This window comes from Trachurus japonicus, chromosome 8 (assembly GCF_045865225.1).
Source record: "Trachurus japonicus isolate A0001 chromosome 8, Traja_1.0".
NCBI classification, from domain to species: Eukaryota; Metazoa; Chordata; class Actinopteri; order Carangiformes; family Carangidae; genus Trachurus; species Trachurus japonicus.
Genome location: NC_140914.1, coordinates 17,782,417 through 17,804,650, shown reverse-complemented (window position 1 = coordinate 17,804,650; position 22,234 = coordinate 17,782,417). Strand labels below are relative to the sequence as shown.

The 22,234-nt window shown below is 45.0% G+C and overlaps 1 protein-coding gene across 1 annotated transcript in view; it reads left to right on the top strand.

The window, feature by feature from the left end:
* Positions 1 to 22,234, top strand: part of LOC146983011 (rho GTPase-activating protein 23-like) — a 49,232-nt gene that overhangs the window by 5,570 nt on the left and 21,428 nt on the right. Inside the window, 8 exon segments of the mRNA XM_085784344.1 lie at positions 5,213 to 5,419; positions 10,670 to 10,694; positions 10,961 to 11,053; positions 13,848 to 13,926; positions 14,411 to 14,471; positions 17,815 to 17,991; positions 17,993 to 18,577; positions 20,580 to 21,570. Of these exon segments, the coding sequence (XP_085640470.1) occupies positions 5,213 to 5,419; positions 10,670 to 10,694; positions 10,961 to 11,053; positions 13,848 to 13,926; positions 14,411 to 14,471; positions 17,815 to 17,991; positions 17,993 to 18,577; positions 20,580 to 21,570 (2,218 nt within the window).

Genomic DNA, 22,234 nt, shown 5'->3' with positions numbered 1-22,234 from the left:
TTCTAGTCAAAACAAATCTCATTCTACTTAAAATAAGACTCATCACATAAAAAGTAGCTTGTTTTTAAGACACTTTTCACTTCTTTCAAGCATATTTTCACTTGAAAGAAGTAGAAAAATCTGATAGTGGAGCAAGTTGAAGAAGATTTTTCTACTTCTTTCAAGTGAAAATTTGTTTGAAACAAGTGAAAATGATCTAAAAACAAGTTAATTTATCTTATTTTAAGTGGAAAGAGATGCGTTCTGACTAGAAATGAGACATTTTGACAAGAAATAAGACAAATATTCTTGGAAAGATTTTGATTTTTTGCAGTGCATCCTCACCCCTCACCCCTGTCGCCGCCCCCCCCCACTGCTGTGTCGAGTTTAGACCCAAAACCACAGGAGGATTTTTCCTGGTTGTTACAGTGAAGGTCCGACTCTCGTCTCGGTCTCGTCAGCAGCTTTGATCTTTGTAGTTTGTAGTTTGTAGTTTGTAGTTTTTAGACGGTGAAGCAGCAGCAAAGTGACACGTACCAGAGTGGGGGGGTCGAATCTGGACTCACAACCTGAGCCGAACTGAACCGGTCTGAGTGTGTGTGTGTGTGTGTGTGTGTGTGTGTGTGTGTGTTTGGGGTAATCACAGGGTTTGGGTTTTTTTTCCCGGCGCTGGGAGGAACCATGTGGTCGAAACCGGCGTGCTGGAGCCTGTCTCTCTCTCTCTCCTCCTTCCCCCTTCTCCCCCCTCCTCCTCCTCCTCCTCCTCCTCCTCTTCCTCCCTCCTTCTCCTTCTCCTCCTCCTCCTCCTCCTCCTCCTCCTCTTCCTCCCTCCTCCTCCTCCCCTTTCTCCCTCCTCCTCCTCTGCCAGTTACAGTGTGTGTTTCAACTTGTCGCAGCCAAACCGCTCCCTCTCAGGAATTCACCCCGTCTCTTCCTCCGTTCACCCTCCTGCTCTTTCATTTCCTCTTCTCTCTTTCTCTTTCTCTCTCTCTTTCTCTTCTTGCTTTTGCTCTTTTTCTTTCTCCTTTATCATTTAAATCCAACAACACCCCCCAAACACTCCTCTCCTTCCTTCACCTCCTTCCTCCTCTTCATCACAGGGCTCCATCATGTAGATTGATGATGGATCTGTGAAATATAAACTTCATATCTTATACATTTATATGAACCTCAGACTATGAACTCTAGACCAAAAAACACCAAAAAAAAAGTTTTTTTTAAATGTCCAAAGTTATTTTTGGTTGTGTTTTTACTTGGATGGAAAAAGATAAAAGTAGAAAAGGAGGGAAAAAAGGGATTTCCACTGCAGAGAGGAGGAGGAGGAGGAGGAGGAGCCTCACCACCACGCTGACCCACTTCCTGTCTCTGGTTCGCCACTTCCTCTTGTGTGTGTGGCCACGCACAGGCCTGCACGGTCAAATGTGTGTGTGTGTGTGTGTGTGTGTGTGTGTGTGAGAGAGAGAGTCATGTGTGTGATTATTGAGTATTGATACACCCCTATCAATAATCTTTGGAACTGAAATCCTCCTCCACTGCTTTGTAGTTTTGTTTTCGTTGTCATCAGAAAACAGAGAATAAAGTCAAACAAGTGTCACTGAGTATAAAATCTAAATAATAAAGACGTGACAGAAGTGAGAGTGCAACAATAAGTTTGAACAGATTTTGATTTGATTTTGTCAGGGAGGAAATTAATTTTAAACGTGTGAATGTGGAACCTGTTGAGTAGAATCAACAGATGGATTGAAACCTTTATCAGGGGTGCAAACTTGTCACCTTTCGGCGAAATTCGCCGTTTTGGATCCCAAATTGGTCATTTGTGTGATTCGTGTAAATCCGCAATAAAAAAAAATTTGAGAGGGGGGGGGGGGGTCCGGCGAGGCGAGGCAAGCCCAGCCGAGCCGAGCCAATGCACCTGTCTCTTTAAGGGCGCATGCACCTTATCTGGATGACAACGAGTGGTGGCAGCGCTCCTCTTCTGTCCAGCAATACACACCTGAAGCTTCACACGCGACTTTTTGAGCATGGCGAGTCGGAGCTAGAAGATGCGCCAGCAGCGTTGTATAGGTGCTGTATGGGACCGCGTGTGTGTGATGATCGCGATCGCGGCCAATTAGCGATTAGCGCGTTTAGCTTTTATTAGCGCTGCAGCGACCTGAGCAGCAGCAGCAGCAGCAGGAGGATGAGGTTGACTTACAGTGGCAGGACACCTGCCTCTGTTTCACTTTATGTTGCTGGTAAATAATGTGGTTGTAAAAGTAGTAGGCTAAATTATTTTGTATGCACTAATTAAAGGGGCAGAGCTTTAAGAGACATTTTAGCTTTTATATTTTATAAGATATATTTTTTGTAAGAACCACAATTAATAAATATAGTATTTCAGTGAATATCTAATTGTTCTTAGCATTTGTTAGATAACTTTATTTGCCCAATAAATTAAAACATGTTGGAACTATGAATGTCTCCTCCCTTGCCGCCAGAATCTCACTACTTTTAACCTCAGACTGTCACAATGATGAATCAGATGTCAGACTGCCTCATTCTTTAAGTTTTAACCTGAATATACAAGAAATGATTGATTTTCCCAACGATCAAAGTATACGAAACCGAACCGAAAACCATGACCACAAAACCGTGAACCGAACCATTTGCTTGAACATCTTTTAAATATATATTGCCGCTTAATATGTTTTATGTAACCTATGGCATTTTTAAGCTTCATGTGTGTTATTGGACAGAAAGAGCAGCGCTGCCTCGGAGCATAGCCTACGTACAGAAAACACATTTACATCAATAAATAAATGTTTCACAATGAACCTATCAGTCTGTATTAAATTTTATTTAGTTTGAAGGCAAGGTTTGCAAGGTTCATCTGATGGACATCAAGGGACAGATTCTCCAAGTTTTGCACAGCTTTTGCTCATGCTAAACCTGCATAGGCTGAAGACCCCCTTCACATATTTCAAAACCAAACACAGAGAGACAGATTGTGCAGGTTTAACAGGAGCAAAAGCTGTGCAAACCTGAGTAAATCTGGACCCTAGTCTCATGCTAAAATTGACTGTAAATTCACCTTTAAAGTTGGTTTTTTTTTTTTATTTCCCCGGGGGAGCATGCCCCCGGACCCCCCTAGGGGGTCGGTATCTTGTCACCTTTTTTACCCCTGATGAGTTTGCACCCCTGTTTATTTAAACCTTCATTTATCACCGTGGGGAGATTCAGGCGTCCAAAGCAGCAGCGGTTACAAGGAGAGAGAGAAGAGAAAGAGAGAAGATGGTCATTTTGTTAGATAATTGGTTAAAAGAAGGCAATTAGTTAATAAAGTTAATAAATAAGTGAATGAATAAATAAAAGTACAGCACGAGAGAGACAGAAACAGATACTTCTAAAAGTATTAAAGTGCCAAGTCAAAGTTAAAAAGGAAAAATTAATCACAGAAATGTAAAAGCTCTGTAGGTTTAAGAGCCGTTACAACATGAAGAGTGAGTGTTTTCCTGCAGCCGTGCAATGCATTGTGGGACAGCAGCGTTCAGCGTGGCGTTATATAATCTGTTTGTGTGGTGTGTGAAACTGAAACTCGCTGCAATGCATCATGGGAGCTGGATGCTGAGTGATTGATTGATTGATTAGACGATTAAAGAGCGGAGACGTCTTGTAGATTTATGACCCCCCCCCCCCTCCTCCTGTTTGGTCAGGTGACGGTGCCGTTTGACTGACAGATGTGTGTTGCCGTGGCAGCAGGAGGGTGACAGTTCTCTCGTGTGTGTGTCAGCTGAGCTCGCAGCGTCTGTTGTTGACTCAGCAGCAGGAATGAGATGTTTACAGAGCGGCTGGAGACCGAACCCCCCCTCTACCCCCCCTCTAACCCCTCTAGTGTCACAACCTGAACGACTCTGCAGCTGAATATGGGAAAATAATAGATTTAGAGTTTGAGCATTTACAGTGGAAACAGTTTTGCACAGCAGTTGACAGAGAGAACGACTTCTTCTTACTTGCAATATTTGTTGTCGTTAAAAGGAAAGTAAAATACTGCAAGTAAGAAAGTGTGCAGGAGAATTTGAAATGATTAAATTAAGATTTATTTGTCATTGTGCATTTATTTTTATCTTTTAGTATAGCTTTTATTTGTTTTACCTTATCTTATTGTTACCCGATGTTGATGATTTAAGCTGTTTTTATCTATATTGCTGCTAGCACTTGACTCTATGTATGTTGTGCAGCACTTTGGGCAACTAAGGTTGTTTTTAAATTTTAAATTTTGAGTTAATTACAATGAAACACTGTTGGAGAAAAACCTCAGACAGACAGAAAAGAAAAAGAAAAGCAAAACTAATCGCTCACTGAATGTACAGAAATAGTTTAAAGTGCTTAGACCACTATACAATACAAAGTATATACACACAATAGTAAAGGATGAAGTAAAAATAAAATGCAGATGGAATCTCGGGTCATGTATATATTTTTCCTCCCTATTTATTTATTTTATTTGTTTAATTGTGTTTTTATTTGTATTTGAATGAATCTACGTTACCACTTGTTAATGGGTCCATTTTAGATAAATATATCGTTTTGTCTTTATAATTATTTTGTTGTCATTATTTAGTGGTCGGCTCATCCAGCATTTCCTAGTTTCATTTTCCCGGATGCTGCCCGGCGGGTCATGGGAATAACGCTGCCGGATCGCTAGTTGGCATCGTTTGTGGTCGGAACTACGACGGTTTAATGAAAACATTCTTGGTAAATGTTTTCGCTTTCATCCGTCTTGCACCGGTCCAAGAATTTCACCGTGTGCGCAAAGGCTCATGGGAAATGTAGTGAGAAAACACTTTGCTTTCCAAAACTCCTAGTTGTCCCTTTAACTGTGTCCTTAACTTTTTAACTGAATGATGATGAAAATTCCTGGATTATGAATTACTGCAGAGTTAAAAACACAAACCTGCACATCTGGATGTACAGTTTCACATATTTCACACCTGGAAACACACACACAGTGACCTTTAACATCATCTCCTCAGTTTCATTCATGTGCCCTGAAATGCACTTTGCTCAATAAAGAGCAAAATGAGTTTTTAAAGGCTTTAAAAAAAATTCTTGGTTTGAATTCTATAAAAGTGGGTCGCGACTTAATGACCATGGGAAAATGTGGATCCCAGAGTGAGACTAGTTGAGAACCCCTGCTCTAACGTCTCTCTCTGTCTCTCTCTGTCTCTCTGTCTCTCTCTCTCTGTCTCTGCAGGCTAAGGGGCGGAGGGATGGTCTCTCCTCGGCCGGTGACAACCCTCGGCCGCCGATGGCGACGCGGCCGGGCCGGGAGGGGGGCGGCGGCGGCGGCTGGAAGGGCCCGCGCACGCTGCTGCTCCGCAAGAACTCCCAGGGCTTCGGCTTCACGCTGCGCCACTTCATCGTCTACCCCCCAGAGTCGGCGCTGCACACCAACCTCAAGGTGAGAGTCACAGAGTCACAGAGTCACAGAGTCGACAGGAATAAAACGCTGCTGTGGGGGTGGTTTTTATTTCTACGGTTCCTAAAATACGACGCCTGAACGCCACTGAAACAAAAGTTCCAAGTGCATTTTGTCCAACCATTAAACTCCTCACTAAAACCTTTACAACATCCGTCTGCTCTGTGATATTCTCATCTACTTCGGTGCAGTCGTAGTGGAGGAGCTTCTTTCAAGATTCAGCATTTCTTTATTTGTCACATACACAAGTCACAGAGGAACATGCAGTGGTGAAGTGTTTCTCCTCGACTGGCCATAGAAGTAAAAATAAGAGAAATATCTACAGCTGCATCTCATTAAATTAGAATATCATGGAAAAGTCCATTCAGGTCAAACAGCCTCAACCAAGTATAGAGTCCATAGATGGACAAGCTTTTCAGAAGGACAACATTACAGTATTAAAAATGCTTTTTTAATATTGGTCACATTTTTTTTAGATGGTAAAGTTTAAGTCTTTATTAAATGTGAAGCCATAATCATTAGAATTAAAAGACATTAAATGAATACAGACATTAAATGTTTCATTCTGTGTGTAATAATGGATCTATATAATGTGTTAGTTTCACTTTTTGAATTGAATTACTGACATTAATAAACTTTTCTATGGTATTCTAATTTATTGAGATGCACCTGTAAATAAGATAAACTGAAACTGGAGTTTTACTCTCTGAGGTCTGGACTTTCTGCTGAGACCGAGACGATGCAGATTGACCTGATGATTGTGGAGTTATTGTTGGTTTATTTTGGGGTTAGGGTGAGAAATCAATCCATGGAGCGGTGGATAAGGTTATTTATCATCTACCATGTTACCATGTGTATATCTGTGTAGTCTTATCTGTCATCAACAAGAGGTTACGGGTTACGGGTTAGCGCGTTAGGTTTGTGTGGCGGTGTCGCCATGGAGACGAGAGCTGGGACACCGGGTCGGAGGCTCTGGTCTTACAAGGTTGGTTTTCAGCCAAGAGACGCTCCATTCTCCCTGGAACTAGTTACAAGTCATTGGTTTAAGTGGTTCTCAAAGTAGAGAGGTTCAAGGGAGTCCCCAACTTTTTCTTGAAATATTACCTTTTTTTTTTCTAGAATTTTATTTATTTTATTTTTTTGCTGATTTTTTTTTACCACTATAATTATTATTTTTACTTTTTTTTTTTTTTAAAGAAATTTAACCACTTTTTCTAAATTTTTCTTTAAACTTTTTTTTGAGAAATTTTACCAGTTTCTTCTATAGCTTTTTTTTTTTTAACTTTTGAGAAATTTTACCACTTTTTTTAGAATTGTTTTTGAAAAATGTTACCACTTTTTTGGGGGACATATTTTATTTATTTATTTTTTTTTTAAGTAATTTTAACACTTTTTTCTATAATTTCTTTTAAAAACTTTTTTATTTTTTGAGAATTTTGATCACTTTTTTGTAAAAATAAAAACAAAAAAAATTGACAATTGACAAAAAATAGTTGTCACTACAGATCATAGAGGTGAAGTTCAGGCTGGTTCTGGATCTTCAGCCTCTCTGGTTGTTTAGCTCTTGGAGGTGCGAGGGTGTGGGGGGTGGAGGCCGGGGGGGGGCAAACGGCTCCAGATGTGGACTGGAGGCTGGGGGGGCGGAGCCAGCTGGAACAAGGCCTCTATTATCAGTGGAGCGCGGCACCGAGCAGCAGCAGCTGCAGACAGCAGCTCCGTTGTCTGGGCCGGTACCGCTGTACCAGGCCGACGGGACAATAGGCCCACTGCTCGGCCTCTGGCCCCGGCTCTGTCCTCGGCTCTGTCCTCGGCTCCTCTTCCTTTGGGGCGGGGGGTGGGGTGGGGGGTCACATGGTGCGTTTGGACAATTGCTGCCACAGAGCAGCTCGTTCTTACATGAAATTACCCTCATAGTGTCCAATTATCAGAGGCCCAGTGGGTGCGTGACCCAGTTGGGAACTAATTACACGGTGTCTGCAGGTCCAGAACGAAAACAAAGATCCAAACTCTTCTCGGTCACAAAACAGCTGGAAGATCTGCGTCTCCACCGGTTATAGATAAATGAATTTATGAAGCGTTTATTATTTCCCCCCAATGCACTGACTGTACATCCTGAGGGTTCAGAGGTCAAAGGTCAGATCTCTGTGGGCTTCTCCTGGACCTGGTGGATGATGGAGGGAGGAGCAGGGCCCCGTGACGGAAACTAAACTAAAAATCTATTTGTAACGTGGAATATTGCAGAATTTGACATTATCTGAGTGAAGCACTGTTTTCGTGTGGAAGAGCAACGTACTGTATGTCTGGGTGGCACAAACTGTTACCTCAATACATTTCAAGTAATAACTTTTTTTTTCACAATTTGTTTGTTGATTTTCCATTTTAATGAACATACCTTCATAAACATAACAAAATAACACTCAAAAACAGAAACAGAAACCCTTCTAACCCCCCTCCTCCCACCGTGATAAGATCAATTTATAGTAATTTCTATTTGATTTCTGTACATTTTAGTCATTAACATTAAAAACACACTGTTTTTGGTTGTAAAATAAGAGTAAAGGGTAAAAAAAAATGAATTCCCAAAAGTTAAAACAGCAAAAATAGAATTTGGGGAAAAAATAAAAGGGATTTTATAGAGCCCTAGATAAGGAAGAAGGAAGAAGAAGAGAGACGATGCACATGTCTGCAGAAACCAGAAACCTGCAGGAAGTTGGATGTCGGTGTGTTTGAGTGTTTGTCATCCTGCAGCTGATAAAACTCTCTTTAAGAGTTAAAGCCAGAGACAAGTATTTGATTGACTGATTATTCCACAAATGAAGAACTTTCTCCCCAACTACTGGATAATTTGATGAAATTTGAAGTTTGAATTTGACTTAATGTACTGTAGATTTACTAGATTTACAGCCAGAGACAGAGTCAGAGCAGGTCTGGCTGTTATTGAAGAAACAAAAAATATCACAGAAAACAACACAAACATCCCATTTTCAGATCAATCCACTCATCATCTGGATCTGGTCATCTAGAAAAGTTTATATCTGGGTCATCTGGATCCAATTCAACTTTGCTTTGAACAACTCGGATAAAAGTAAAGATGGATCACGTGATCCTGGATGGAAAAAAAACAATAGGATTTCAAAATCTGATTAAGTTTGATCCAGATTTCACCTTTTGAACATCTGGGCCCAGCTGATCCCAACATGGCTGATTCAAGAGGAGGGGCTTAGCTGGCTGTCACTCAGACAGTCTTTAATAAAACGTAAACACACCAGGATGTACACTGCAAAAACATCTCAAAAAAATCTTACCAAAAATATTTGTCTTATTTCTAGTCAAAAATGTCATTTCTAGTCAAAACAAATCTCATTGTACTTAAAAATAAGACTCATCACATTAAAAAGTAGCTTGTTTTTAGACACTTTTTCCTTCTTTCAAGCATATTTTCACTTGAAATAATCTGATAGTGGAGCAAGTTTTTCCTTCTTATTACAAGCACAAAAAACCTGCTTTCACTGGCAGATTTTTCTACTTATTTCAAGTGAAAATTTGTTTGAAACAAGTGAAAATGATCTAAAAACAAGTTGATTTTTAGGTGATGAGTCTTATTTTGAGTGGAAAGAGATTCATTTTGACCAGAATTGAGACATTTTGACAAGAAATAAGACATATTCTTGGAAAGATTTTGAGTTTTTGCAGTGTAAACATGTTTATTTCTGCTTGGAGTCTACGGAGACTCACTCTAGTGGTCGATAGAGGAACTGCAGCCGTCTCCTCCTCCTCCTCCTCCTCCTCCTCCTCCGTCCCAGATGTGGTCTGACTCTGGTGGTCTCGGTGGGCCGGCTGTGGAGCAGGTCGGAGCTCCTCTCTGGGGTCGGCTGCTCTCCTTTCTCTGCCTCTAAACCCCCCCCCATTGTCTGCAGAGCCTGGAATGAGCTGAACTCAGCGCAGCGTAAAGCCAGGCGGCCGTCAGCCCTCCCCGAGCCCCCCGAGCACCCCAAGCCCCAAACTGTCCACTCAGCTCACTACGCCCGTGTGTGTGTGTGTGTGTGTGTGTGTGTGTGTGTGTGTCAGCTGCATCTCTAAAATCTCACCACCTCCATCCTCCTCCTCCTCCTCTTCCTCCTCCTCCTCCTCCTCCCTCACCTGACGCACCTGCAGACGGTTTCACCTGAGCGTCGACTCGCAGCCTCGTAAAAAATAAATATATATATAATTGTCTCCAGAGGTCGTCGGACGAGTCTCTGACATTTACGACACAAAGCGACTGACAGCTGTGATGTCGTTGTTACACAGTCGAGGCGTCGCCATCAACAGAAACGATTTTATATAAACGACCTGATGTGTCGATCACGCGGTCAGACTGAACTCTGGCTCAAAAGTTCAACTCATCTTGCATTTAAATTAGATTTAGTTGTTGTTGTTTTTTATAAGAAACTCGACAGTTCTGTGATCATTCATCTGCAGCTGTGAGTGTTTTAGGACCAGGTGTCAAATAAAACCTCAGAAATATGAGGAAGAGAAGTCTCAGTTATCTCCACATGTCGTCCTTTACACACAATAATACATTAATCAATTAATGTATGTGTGTGTGTGCACCATGCGCCAGTTCACTTAATACAATACAATACAATACAATACAATACATATTTATTTATATAGCACATTTAAAAATACAACCCAAGCTGTCCAAAGTGCTGTACAGTAAAACAAAAACACAAGCAAAACTAGTAACAATAAAACTAAATGGGATACAGGTAATGTATAGTAAAACATGCAATAAAACAATAAAACAAAAGTGAAAACATAAAAACTAACAAAAAATCTAAAAGCCTTTAATCAGTTTCCTGCCTTAAATATTCATTTATATGTTTCACTGTGTATTTAGTTGTTGGAAAACTCCAGTGAAAGTGAAATGAATTATTAATTGATCATTAGTTCATTGTTTCATCCGCCCATACATTCATCTATCACCTGTTTTAGGTCATTATAAATCTCTCTCTGACAGAAAATGAGGAATAAATGCAAAAAAAACAACAACACATGCACATTGTGAATAATTCTCTCTTATCTATGTCTGTTTTGTGGATGTTGTGAAATTTGACTGTTTATGTGTCTGCCACCACCTTGATTTTTAACATTTTCTGCCTCAGTTTCATTTCTGTTCTGGTTGTTTTATAATAAATCTAAATGAATAACTATATAAAAATGTGGATGTGTGTGTTTGTGTCTCTGCAGGACGAGGAGAACGGGAATGGGAAAGGTGAGTGTGTGTCTCTCTCTCTCTCTCTCTGTGATGTAATGAACTGGTGTTTCCTGTTCCTCCTCCTCCTCCTGCTGCCGTCGACGCCGCAGCTTCGTCACGCCCCCTACAGGACGACACGCAGCACTGCAGCGACAACAACCACACCACCATGATGTGACACCAATAACACACAATAAATGTTAAAAATATTGCTGAATAATTGTTTTTTTGTTGTTGTTTTTGTTAAATCTGATTGTTGTTTTTCTTTTCTCTCTGTGGTTCAGGTTTCCAGAAAAGTCGCTTGGAGCCGATGGACACCATATTTGTGAAGAATGTGAGAGAGAAAGGTCCGGCCCACCAGGCAGGGCTGTGCACAGGTAAAGTCTCAGCATTTTTTACCTCCTTAAAATTTGCATTGTAAATCTGTTTTGGGGTCATGTGATCTCTCGCTCTCTGTCTCTGTCTGTGATTTAAAGGGATAGTTCACCCAAAATTGAAATTTCAACTCATTATCTCCTCACCCTCATGTGGACTAAGAGCTGGGAGAAGTTTCAGAGTCCTCTGTGGCTTCTCTGAGTTACAGGGGGTCTCGGCGTAGCAGTGCATGTCCATATAACGGTTGCAAATGGATACCAACTGTCTTCGTAACAAAAAGACACACCAAAAAACATCCAAATACCTCCATGCTGCTCGTATGTAATGTCCGTCTTGTATTGAAGCCCCGAAATGCGAAATTGTCCCGGAAAAAATTAAATTAGTCTATATTTCAAGCTTGTTTTGTAGCGGAAGCTTCTCGAAGCTCCTCTTCCCGGTTTGTCAAATTTGGACGAACCAGGAAGAGGAGCTTCTGCTACAAAACAAGCTTGAAATATAGACTTATTTAATTTTTTTCGGGGCAATTTCGCATTTCGGGGCTTCAATAGCTGGTATCCATTTGCAACCGTTATATGAACATGCATTGCTATGCCGAGACCCCCTGTAACTCAGAGAAGCCACGGAGGACTCTGAAACTTCTCCCAGCTCTTAGTCCACATGAGGGGGAGGAGATAATGAGTGAAATTTCAATTTTAGGTGAACCATCCCTTTAATGCACAACTCAAATTCACGAGCTGTATTTGAATGCGACAGTCAGAGAGGCTGTTTTGAGTCCACTCCCAGAGGCTCAGAGTAGACAAACCAAACCTGTAACTCTTGAGTCTGAGTGCGGTTAAATGTCACATCCACTAAGTCACATACCAGCATGAACACACACACACACACACACACACACACACACACACACACACACACACACACACACACACACACACACACACACACACACTGTCTCAGGGCTTCTGTATGTGTTTCAGCTTGTATGAAGTCACTCAGCACATACTTATCTAATCCCTTTTTTTTCCTGGGGCTATGCTCATGTTTTATTACGTCGTCTAAGAATATTCAAATCCAATAATCAAGATTCAAAACTTTCTCCAGAGTCTCAGACAGAAAGGAAAGATTGTTTCTCATCAGTGAGTCAAACAAAAGCAAAAGCAAAGGTAGAAATAAACACAATCAGTTAAAACCAGATCATTTGGAGACGCTGGCGCTCGGTTATGAGAAAACCAACGGTAATTAAATTAGTTTTGTGTTTGTTTACTGAGGCGTTGTGTTGTGTTCACCACACCCAAGACTGAAGCAGATGAGAAGCGTCATGTTCCCGAGTCTCTGCTGTCACACCTAAAGCAAAGGACCGGTCACAATAAAGCGAGGGACCAGTCAGGGGACACAATAAAGCGAGGGACCAGTCACTATAAAGCGAGGGACCAGTCACAATAAAGCGAGGGACCAGTCAGGGGACACAATAAAGCGAGGGACCAGTCACTATAAAGCGAGGGACCAGTCAGGGGACACAATAAAGCGAGGGACCAGTCACTATAAAGCGAGGGACCAGTCAGGGGACACAATAAAGCGAGGGACCGGTCACATTAAAGCGAGGGACCAGTCACTATAAAGCGAGGGACCAGTCACAATAAAGCGAGGGACCAGTTACTATAAAGCGAGGGACCAGTCAGGGGACACAATAAAGCGAGGGACCGGTCACATTAAAGTGAGGGACCAGTCAGGGGACACAATAAAGCGAGGGACCGGTCACAATAAAGCGAGGGACCGGTCACAATAAAGCGAGGGACCAGTCAAGGGACACAATAAAGCGAGGGACCGGTCACAATAAAGCGAGGGACCAGTCAGGGGACACAATAAAGCGAGGGACCGGTCACATTAAAGTGAGGGACCAGTCAGGGGACACAATAAAGCGAGGGACCGAGGGACCCGTCACGCTTAAGTGAAGGACCAGTCACTATAAAGTGACGGACCGGTCACAATAAAGCGAGGGACAAGTCACAATAAAGCGAGGGACCGGTCACATTAAAGTGAGGGACCAGTCAGGGGACACAATAAAGCGAGGGACCGGCGAGGGACCGTCACATTAAAGTGAGGGACCAGTCACACAATAAAGCGAGGGACCGGTCACAATAAAGCGAGGGACCAGTCAAGGGACACAATAAAGCGAGGGACCGGTCACAATAAAGTGAGGGACCAGTCAGGGGTCACAATAAAGCGAGGGACCGAGGGACCCGTCACGCTTAAGTGAAGGACCAGTCACTATAAAGTGACGGACCGGTCACAATAAAGCGAGGGACCAGTCACAATAAAGCGAGGGACCGGTCACATTAAAGTGAGGGACCAGTCAGGGGACACAATAAAGCGAGGGACCGGTCACAATAAAGCGAGGGACCGGTCACATTAAAGTGAGGGACCAGTCAGGGGACACAATAAAGCGAGGGACCGGTCACATTAAAGTGAGGGACCAGTCAGGGGACACAATAAAGCGAGGGACCGGTCACAATAAAGCGAGGGACCAGTCAGGGGACACAATAAAGCGAGGGACCGGTCACATTAAAGTGAGGGACCAGTCAGGGGACACAATAAAGCGAGGGACCGAGGGACGTTTAAGTGAAGGACCGGTCACAATAAAGCGAGGGACCGGTCTGGGGCCTTTAGTTCTTCTTCTTCTTGACTATAGAAGTTGTGCGACAGCTTCCTGTTAGTGGGTTTGACAATAAGCTGAGTTTGTTTGGTTCATTAAACGTCAATATCACATGATTCACATGTTTTTGATTGTGTGTGCAGGGGACCGGCTAGTGAAGGTGAACGGAGAGAGCGTTCTGGGGAAGACGTACTCACAGGTGATCGCCCTCATCCAGAACAGGTAGGACGGCGTCTGTCAGCGCTGAACCGACACACACACACACACACACACACACACATACACTGTGGTGCTGAAACTGAAAAAAAACTGATTGATATAAATAAAACTAAAAAGAATAAAACAAAGACTTGATAACTTGTTTCCTATTTATAAATAATGTGATGTAGTCCCACACAAGTCAATCGATCAATCGATCATCCATCAATCAATCAATCAATCAATCAATCAATCAATCAATCAATCAATCAATCAATCAATCAATCAATCAATCAATCAATCAATCGGTCGATGGTGATTGATCTGTGACTTTATGGGGTTGATAGCTATTGATATCAGGGAGCTGATTGTTCTCATGTTTTACATTAACACACATTTTTAACAATATGGTTCAAACACTTGAGACAGAACATTTTTAATAAACCAATAACTTTGATTATTGATTATTGACCATGTCCTTATTTGTTCCCTATCGTTGTGTGTGCAGTGAGAGTGTGTTGGAGCTCTCCATCATGCCAAAAGACGAAGACGTGCTTCAGTTGGTAAGTGTGAGTATGGGATTATATCTCCTTCTTTTCTTCTTCTTCTTCTCCTCTTCTTCTTCCATGCACTTTATCCTGCGCACACACACACACACACACACACACACACACACTGGCCTGTGAGTCTGTGAGTGTGTGTGTGTTATTTTCGGACACTGGACCGGAGTTCACCTCCGTCATCACCGTCCAGGAATGTGGAGTTTTGACTCAGAGACTCTTGTGTTTACATCATAACAACACACACACACACACACACACACTCATGAGCAGCTGCTGCAGCGCACGTTAAGAAGAAGAAGCAGAAATATTGAAGCAACATCACAGGAGAGGGAGTGCTGTTACTGTTTATCAGCACGGTGTGATTGGGTTGTAGATAATCTCACTGTGCTGATACAACAGCACTCCCTCTCCTTATACAACAGAGCTACGAGGCATTTTATTAGTTAACAGTGATAAGCTACAAGAGATTATGATTTGTTTGTTTATTTAATCATTTATTTGGCTCCGCCAACACAAATAGTTCTGCAACTGGAAGGGAGACAAGGCTGTTGCCAGGCAACGCATAAACATTTCATACTAGCTTGCTACTAGCTACAAGCTTTTCCACCGAGCTGCTTCTGGTTCTGGTTCTGAGCCCGTGTCTGATTAGCACCGGAGCAACAGGACCAGCGTGAAGACATACAGAGACGTTATCAATACCGTATTACATTTGTTTATCTGCTATGTAATCAATATAAACACAGCTGAAGCTAAGTAGCCTAGCTGAGCTAGAATTATCTCCAATTAGACGGACCAGGTCAGGTCCAGGTTTTAATGTTCAGGTCCGTTTATAACTGTATCAGCAGCTGAACAGCGGAGTGATAAGTGCTGTTATACTGAATATCAGCACTTATGGATTGTCTCTTGTCCAATCAAATAACTGACTTCTGACTGGTCAGAACTAACTGTTGTATAATAAAAAATAAAAAAAACACCTCCTCCTCCTCTGTGCTGGTTGTTCCCTCCAACACATTTCTGGCGCTCCACAGCCGCTCGTTCACATGATCAGACACGCATCATCATCATCTTCATCATCATCATCACCTGAGCTCCGCCCACTCACCTGGAGCGACATGTCAACAACACACCAGCTCCAGGTGGCTCCGCCCCCTCCTCCTATACACACACATACACATACACACATGCACACACACACATACACATAGGCCTATATGCAAAGAAATCCCAGTGCAGCTGCCGACTCTGGGATCCCCTCACTCCTCCTCCTCTTCCTCCTCCTCTTTCTGCTTCGACTGTATCTGCCGCATTCCTGGCATGACGTCACCAGAGCTGCGCCTCCTTCCACACACTCCCACAGGGTGGAGTGAGGCAGAGAATGAGAGAAAGAGAGAGAGAGAGAGGGAGTGTGTGAGTGTGTGTGTGTCAGGATCAGACGGAGGAGAAAACAAGGAGAGAGCGACAGATAGAAAAACAGAGGAAAAAGTTGAATAAGTTAAAAGTTAAAAGGAGGAGAAAACAGGAAGCAGAGGATTCAACAGGTTGTAGCAGCAGCAGCAGCAGCGTCAGGGTGAGTGAGTGTGTGTGTGTAAATGTGTGTAAATGTGTGTGTGTTTAGCTCCAGGCCGTTGTTGATGCATGATCTTTCTGGTTGTGTAGCTTCTGTGTGTTGAGGCCTCGGTGACTGAGACCTGGAGGTCAGAGCAGCGTTTTGATTTGTGATGTGGTCATGTCAGTTTTGTGAAGCGTTGAGTTATTTCCTGAGTATTTAAATAAAAAATGATGCTAATGACATCTGGTTTGAACCAAAACTCAGAACTTATTGTCAGTTGATAAATGTTTCCTGTCCAGAACCGTATGTGACCGTAACCACTGGACAGACCCAGATGATCTGTATGGGAAAACTCTATCTGTCCGTTATATCAGTGGTAGGCTACTTAAACTTTTCTTACATCAAGGACCCTAAACTGACACGAATTAAACCATGGACCCGCCCCCCATTGGACAAAAACACTAAAAATACACAAATATTTGTTCTTAAAAGGGATACTTCACCCAAAATCGATAATTCACCAATCATCATCTACTCACCGTCATGCCAAGGAAGGGTTTGGAGAACTTTCAGAGTCATCAAAACTCTTTAGGAGTTCCAGGGGGGGTCCGGCTGGCATCGGGTTTTCATATAGGCCTAATGGCGGTGGATAGAGTTCACTTTTGAATGGTCCAAAACACACACTATGAAACATCCAGATACCTCCATACTGCTCGTCCGTACTGACCCAAGTGTCCTGAAGCTGAGACATGAAAAAGCGAGATTTGCTGCGAGATGTTCTTCCGTGTTTCCATCAAACATCCAATGGTTCACAACAACGAATGAACATCTGGCAGCAAATAGCCACTGGGATCTACTGCTACAACAAGGCTAAAAACATTTTGGTCTTTTGCTTTGTTTTGTTGTGCACGTGGACGTTTCTGGGTAGAGAGTGAGAGAGTCGGTGTTTTTTCTCCAGCCAATGACGGAGCTCAGGTGAAGCTACGTGCAGCAGAGTAGGAGCTCAGGGCTGCTATAGCTGCACTAGCTGTCTCTGATGCTAACGAGTGCTAGCACGTCTCTCTCTCTCAGCAGCAGCAGTCAGGACCGCAAAGAAAAAGAAATACAGTCTGAGTGAAGCGCTGGAGCCGCAGACCGATTCCCGACCGTCACCGACAACTAAAGCCTCAACTGGTAACAAGTATTAGGACCGTTGTAGTGAGCTAGCTCGAGGCTAACTTCGGTTAGCGGTAGCGGTTAGCATCCCCCGTAACACCGTCTTCCCAGCTCACCACAACGGCATAACAACATAACACTGGAGGCTCCCGGTGTTGGTGGCGGTCGGCTATCGGCCCACGGCTTCAGCGCTTCACTCGGACTGTATTTGCTTTTCCTTTGTTGTCATGACAACCGCTGCTGTCTGGGGCAGGAGGCTACACAGTTTAGCCCGAGAGGAGGGGCCCAGTTTCAATGTTTTGTTTACAAACTGCAACGAACAAAACTCCAGACTCTACCTTTAATCATCAACTATTTTGATAATCTAATAATCAGTTTGAGTAGTTTTTTAAGACAAAAAGTCAGAATTCTCTGATTCCAGCTTCTTAAATGTGAATATTTCTAGTTTCTTTGTTCCTTTATGACAATAAACTGAGTCTCTTTTTGGTTTGTGGACAAAACAAGACATTTGAGGACGTCGTCTAGTGGTTTGAGAAACACTGATGTTTTTCTACATTTTATTGACCAAACAACTAATTGATTAATCGTCATAATCGAAAATAATAATTAGTTGCAGCCCTAGTAAACACTGTGTTCCCCCCCCAGGCGTACTCCCATGATGCCTACCTGACGGGCAACGAGCCGTACCACGGGGGGGCTGAGAACCTCCCGCCGCCCCCGCCCCTCTGTTACCAGCGCCCCCCGACGACCGCCGCCACCAGCAGCAGCAAGGCCACGCCCCCCTCCCCCGCTGGAGCCCCGCCCCTCACGCCACCCGCTGGCCCCCCCCCCCATGGGCCAGAACCAGCTGGACAACTGGAGCCGCTGGTCGTCCGGCCCGTCGTCGCCCCTGGACAACCGCTCCTCGGCCGTGGGAAGCCCCGCCAGCTGGCAGGAGGGGCGCGGCGGCGGTAGTGGCGGCGGCGAGCCCGGGGGGGTCGGCCACAGTAGCCCCGCCCACCGCACAGAGGAGATCCAGTACGGGATGACCGGGCAGCAGCCGCAGGGCCAGACCCGCGGCCGCTCCTACTCCTCCTCCTCCTCGTCCGGCGCCTTGTCCAGCCCGCTGCAGGTGCACTACCCCGCCGCCGCCGCAGCCGCTCACCAACACTACCACCAACCGCCGCCGCCGCCACGCAAGTCCAGCTCCGCCTGGACCAGCCCCCCCGGGCCGGGGCGGGGCGAGCGCTGCCAGCAGGCGCTGTCCGACTGGTACTACAGCCAGCAGCAGCCGGAGCCGCCGCCGCCACCGTCCGGCCGCCGCATGCAGCACCGACACCGCAGCTACTCTCAGGACCGGCTCAGCGAGCGGCGCCGAGCGGCGGCCGCGGCCACCGGTGGCGGGGGCTGGCCCCACAGCGCCTCCCAGGTACGGATGTCACGATTACACATTTTCTTGGTACGATTATGTAAGGGATAGGCCTATTTCACGACTTCCGGGTTTAGGTACTTCCGGTTTCCGTTACAGGGTAAAAGTACTTCTGGTTGTGGAAGTGCAATGGCTGAATCCAAAAATAAAAGATTCTGCTGCGTACCTCAGTGTACAAATTCTAGACAAAAACAGCCATACTTGCATTTCCATGAGTTTCCGAAAGAAAGACCTGAGAAAGAAGTGGGTTTTGGCTACTACGGGCTAACAAATTAGCATCGCTATCGCCGTTCAGCAGCAACTGACAGTGATAGCAGTAAAGCTGCTAAAAGTTTTAACATTCTTTAATGCGAGAACATCGCCGTTAAATCCGCAGCCTGTTGTCAGTTTATCCAGATAGCCTGTTAGGAAATGTGCTTGTTTTGGGAGAAATGCAAAGGGAGCAGCGACCGGGGGCTAGTAGGCAGATGCTCGTAGGCTACATCCAGGTAACTTTATCCACAGGTTTTTAGAGGTTTACCGCTGACTGGTTAAACTCTTTTTAGGAGATTAATGTTAGTCTCACTGATGAAATCTTCTGTGGCGGTCGTATTAGTTTGTTTGTATGAAAAGTGTCGCCACTCTGTCAATCGCTCTAGCCACAGCTGACCGGACCGGATGTAGATTTACCCTGTGTGACGTCACTTCAGAATCTTGTGAAATAGGCCTATTATGTAAGGGATAATGTATAGTTCAGAGGTTGTTATCGCGGAGGCTTTCCATACTTCCTGTTGGGCTTTATTTAGTTCACCCAAAATTGAAATTTCACTCATTATCTACTCCCACTCATATCAACTAAGGGCTGGGAGAAGTTTCAGAGTCCTCCGTGGCTTCTCTGAGTTACAGGGGGTCTCGGCATAGCACTGCATGTCCATATAACGGTTGCAAATGGATACCAACTGTCTTCGTAACAAAAAGACACACCAAAAAACATCCAAATACCTCCATGCTGCTCGTATGTAATGTCCTTCTTGTATTGAAGCCCTGAAATGCGAAATTGTCCCGAAGTTTATATTTCAAGCTTGTTTGTAGCGGAAGCTCCCCCGGTTCGTCAAATTTGGATGAACCAGGGTCTGTCCTCTTCCCTGTTCGTCCAAATTTGACGAACCAGGAAGAGGAGCTTCGAGAAGTTTCCGCTACAAAACAAGCTTGAAATATAGACTTATTTAATTTTTTTCGGGACAATTTCGCATTTCGGGGCTTCAATACAAGACGGACATTACATACGAGCAGCATGGAGGTATTTGGATGTTTTTTGGTGTGTGTTTTTGTTACGAAGACAGTTGGTATCCATTTGCAACCGTCATATGGACATGCAGTGCTATGCCGAGACCCCCTGTAACTCAGAGAAGCCACGGAGGACTCTGAAACTTCTCCCAGCCCTTAGTCCACATGAGGGGGAGTAGATTGATTGATTGATTGATTGATCATATTTATGTCAAACCAAACAAAAATTATATCTCACATACAACAACAAAAACATCCACGGGACACCATATAACCAAATATTGAACAGGACAAACAACAACAACAATAACAACAACAACAGACACTAACAACAACTAACACTGTTTGAAATGGGGATGGAAGAAGCAGAGCTGATCAGTTTCCAGCCCCAGACAACACACATACAACACAACCAAAACACAAGGTCACTCTCCAAAACCCCTCCCCCCCACAGTCATCACATTAGTTTACATCATTTATCTCTCCTCCTCTCTGCATGAGTTTAATCTCTACATCCAAACTATTCCATAGAATAACCCCTCCGACAGAAATACACATCATTTTAAGAGTCGATCTTACACTTTGCTGTTGCAATTGGAGTTCTCCTCTTAAGTCATATCTTTTACAACCTTCCCGATAATGAGTGAAATTTCAATTTTGGGTGAACTAACCCTTTAATACCGTGATTAATTGTGAAACCAACTAATCATCATGACATCCTGTTCTCTACTCTCAGGACACTCTGCTGTTGCTGCAGCAGTCTGGCCCCGGCCCCCACGGCGAGCCCTGCTGGTCCTACGGCGGCGGAGGAGGAGGAGACTGGGACGCCGTCGTCGGGGGGAGGAGCCACGCCGCTGCCGCCGTTGCTAGTGGCTACACGCGGACTCGCTCTGAGAACCTTCTGGCCCAGTACGGCGACCGCCACGGCCGCTCGCTGGAGATGCTGGACCGGGCGTCGGGGCTGGTATCGCCGCGGTTCGAGCGCCCGTCGTGGCTCCAGCAGCAGCAGCAGCCGGCGGCGGCGGCGCCCAAACCGCCCCCCAGGACGGACGCCGCCACCGCCGCCGCCTACGGGCACTACGCAGCCGCCAGACACACACAGTCACACTCCAAACACACACACACACAGCAGCAGCAGCAACCCAGCAGCAGCAACCCCCCCCAGGCCCGACGGCTCCCCCCTGACGACGAGCAGCCGGTCGGTTACCGTAGCTACAGCCCGTCGTTCTACCGCAAGACGGGGCGCATCATGCAGCAGGCGCACTCCTTCAGGGACCCGTCCTACTCCGGCCCCCACATGAACTGGAACCAGACCGACCCCCCCCCCACCGCTGCCGCCGCCGCCGCTGTGACCCCCGACCCCCAGGACCGAGCGTACCGGCCGACCAATCACGAGAGGGAACGGGCGCCGCCGCCACCGCCGCCGCAGCAGCAGCAGGTGGAGGCGGAGAGCGGCGGTGGAGGGGGGGGGCAGCCGACCCAGGAGGTGAAGCTGAGGCAGAAGCCCCCCACCGGCCGGAGAAACGCACACGGCCTGAGACACCCCCACTACGCCCTCGCCATGGACGGGCTCGAACCCGCGATCTTCTCCTCCTCCTCCTCCTCCGACCCTCAGGACTTGGACATCGCCGCTGCAACAGCAACGGCCCCCCCACGCAGACCGAACGGCAGCCTGGCCCCCCTCCTCCCCGTGGAAGACGACTCGCTGGCCTCCATCCCCTTCATCGGTGAGTCACACACACACACACACACACACACACACACACACACACACACACAGGGCTGAAGTGGAGTGTGTGTGTGTTGCTTTAATTTCCCACTTGTCAGGCAGCAGTTTCCATTCTGTCACTGTGTATGTGTGTGTGTGTCAGTGTCAGTGTGAGTGAGTGTGTGTGTGTGTGTGTGTGTGTGGTGTAATACTGGCACTTCCCTCCCTCTTACAGTCAATGTTATTCGTTTTGATTGAATCGTGTCTGATGAGACTTTGCTGAGGTCACGGTGACGGTCACATGAGTCTGACATCCTGTGTGTGTGTGTGTGTAGGTCGGTGATGGAGGTTTCATATGATAAATGTACAGTTTTCACCTCAGTATTTATCTCATCTATTAAAGCTCCATACAGTATAAAGGTAGATGTTTGTGTTAATTAAGCAACATCACAGAGATGTTGTACTGTATCAGCTCGGTGTGATTGGGTTCTAGATAATCTCACCGTGCTGATACAACAGCACTCCCTCTCCTGTGATGTTGCTTTTATACAACAGAGCTACGAGGCATTTTATTAGATAACAGTGATAAGCTACAAGAGATTATGATTTGTTTGTTTATTTAATCATTTATTTGGCTCCGCCAACACAAATAGTTCTGCAACTGGAAGGGAGACAAGGCTGTT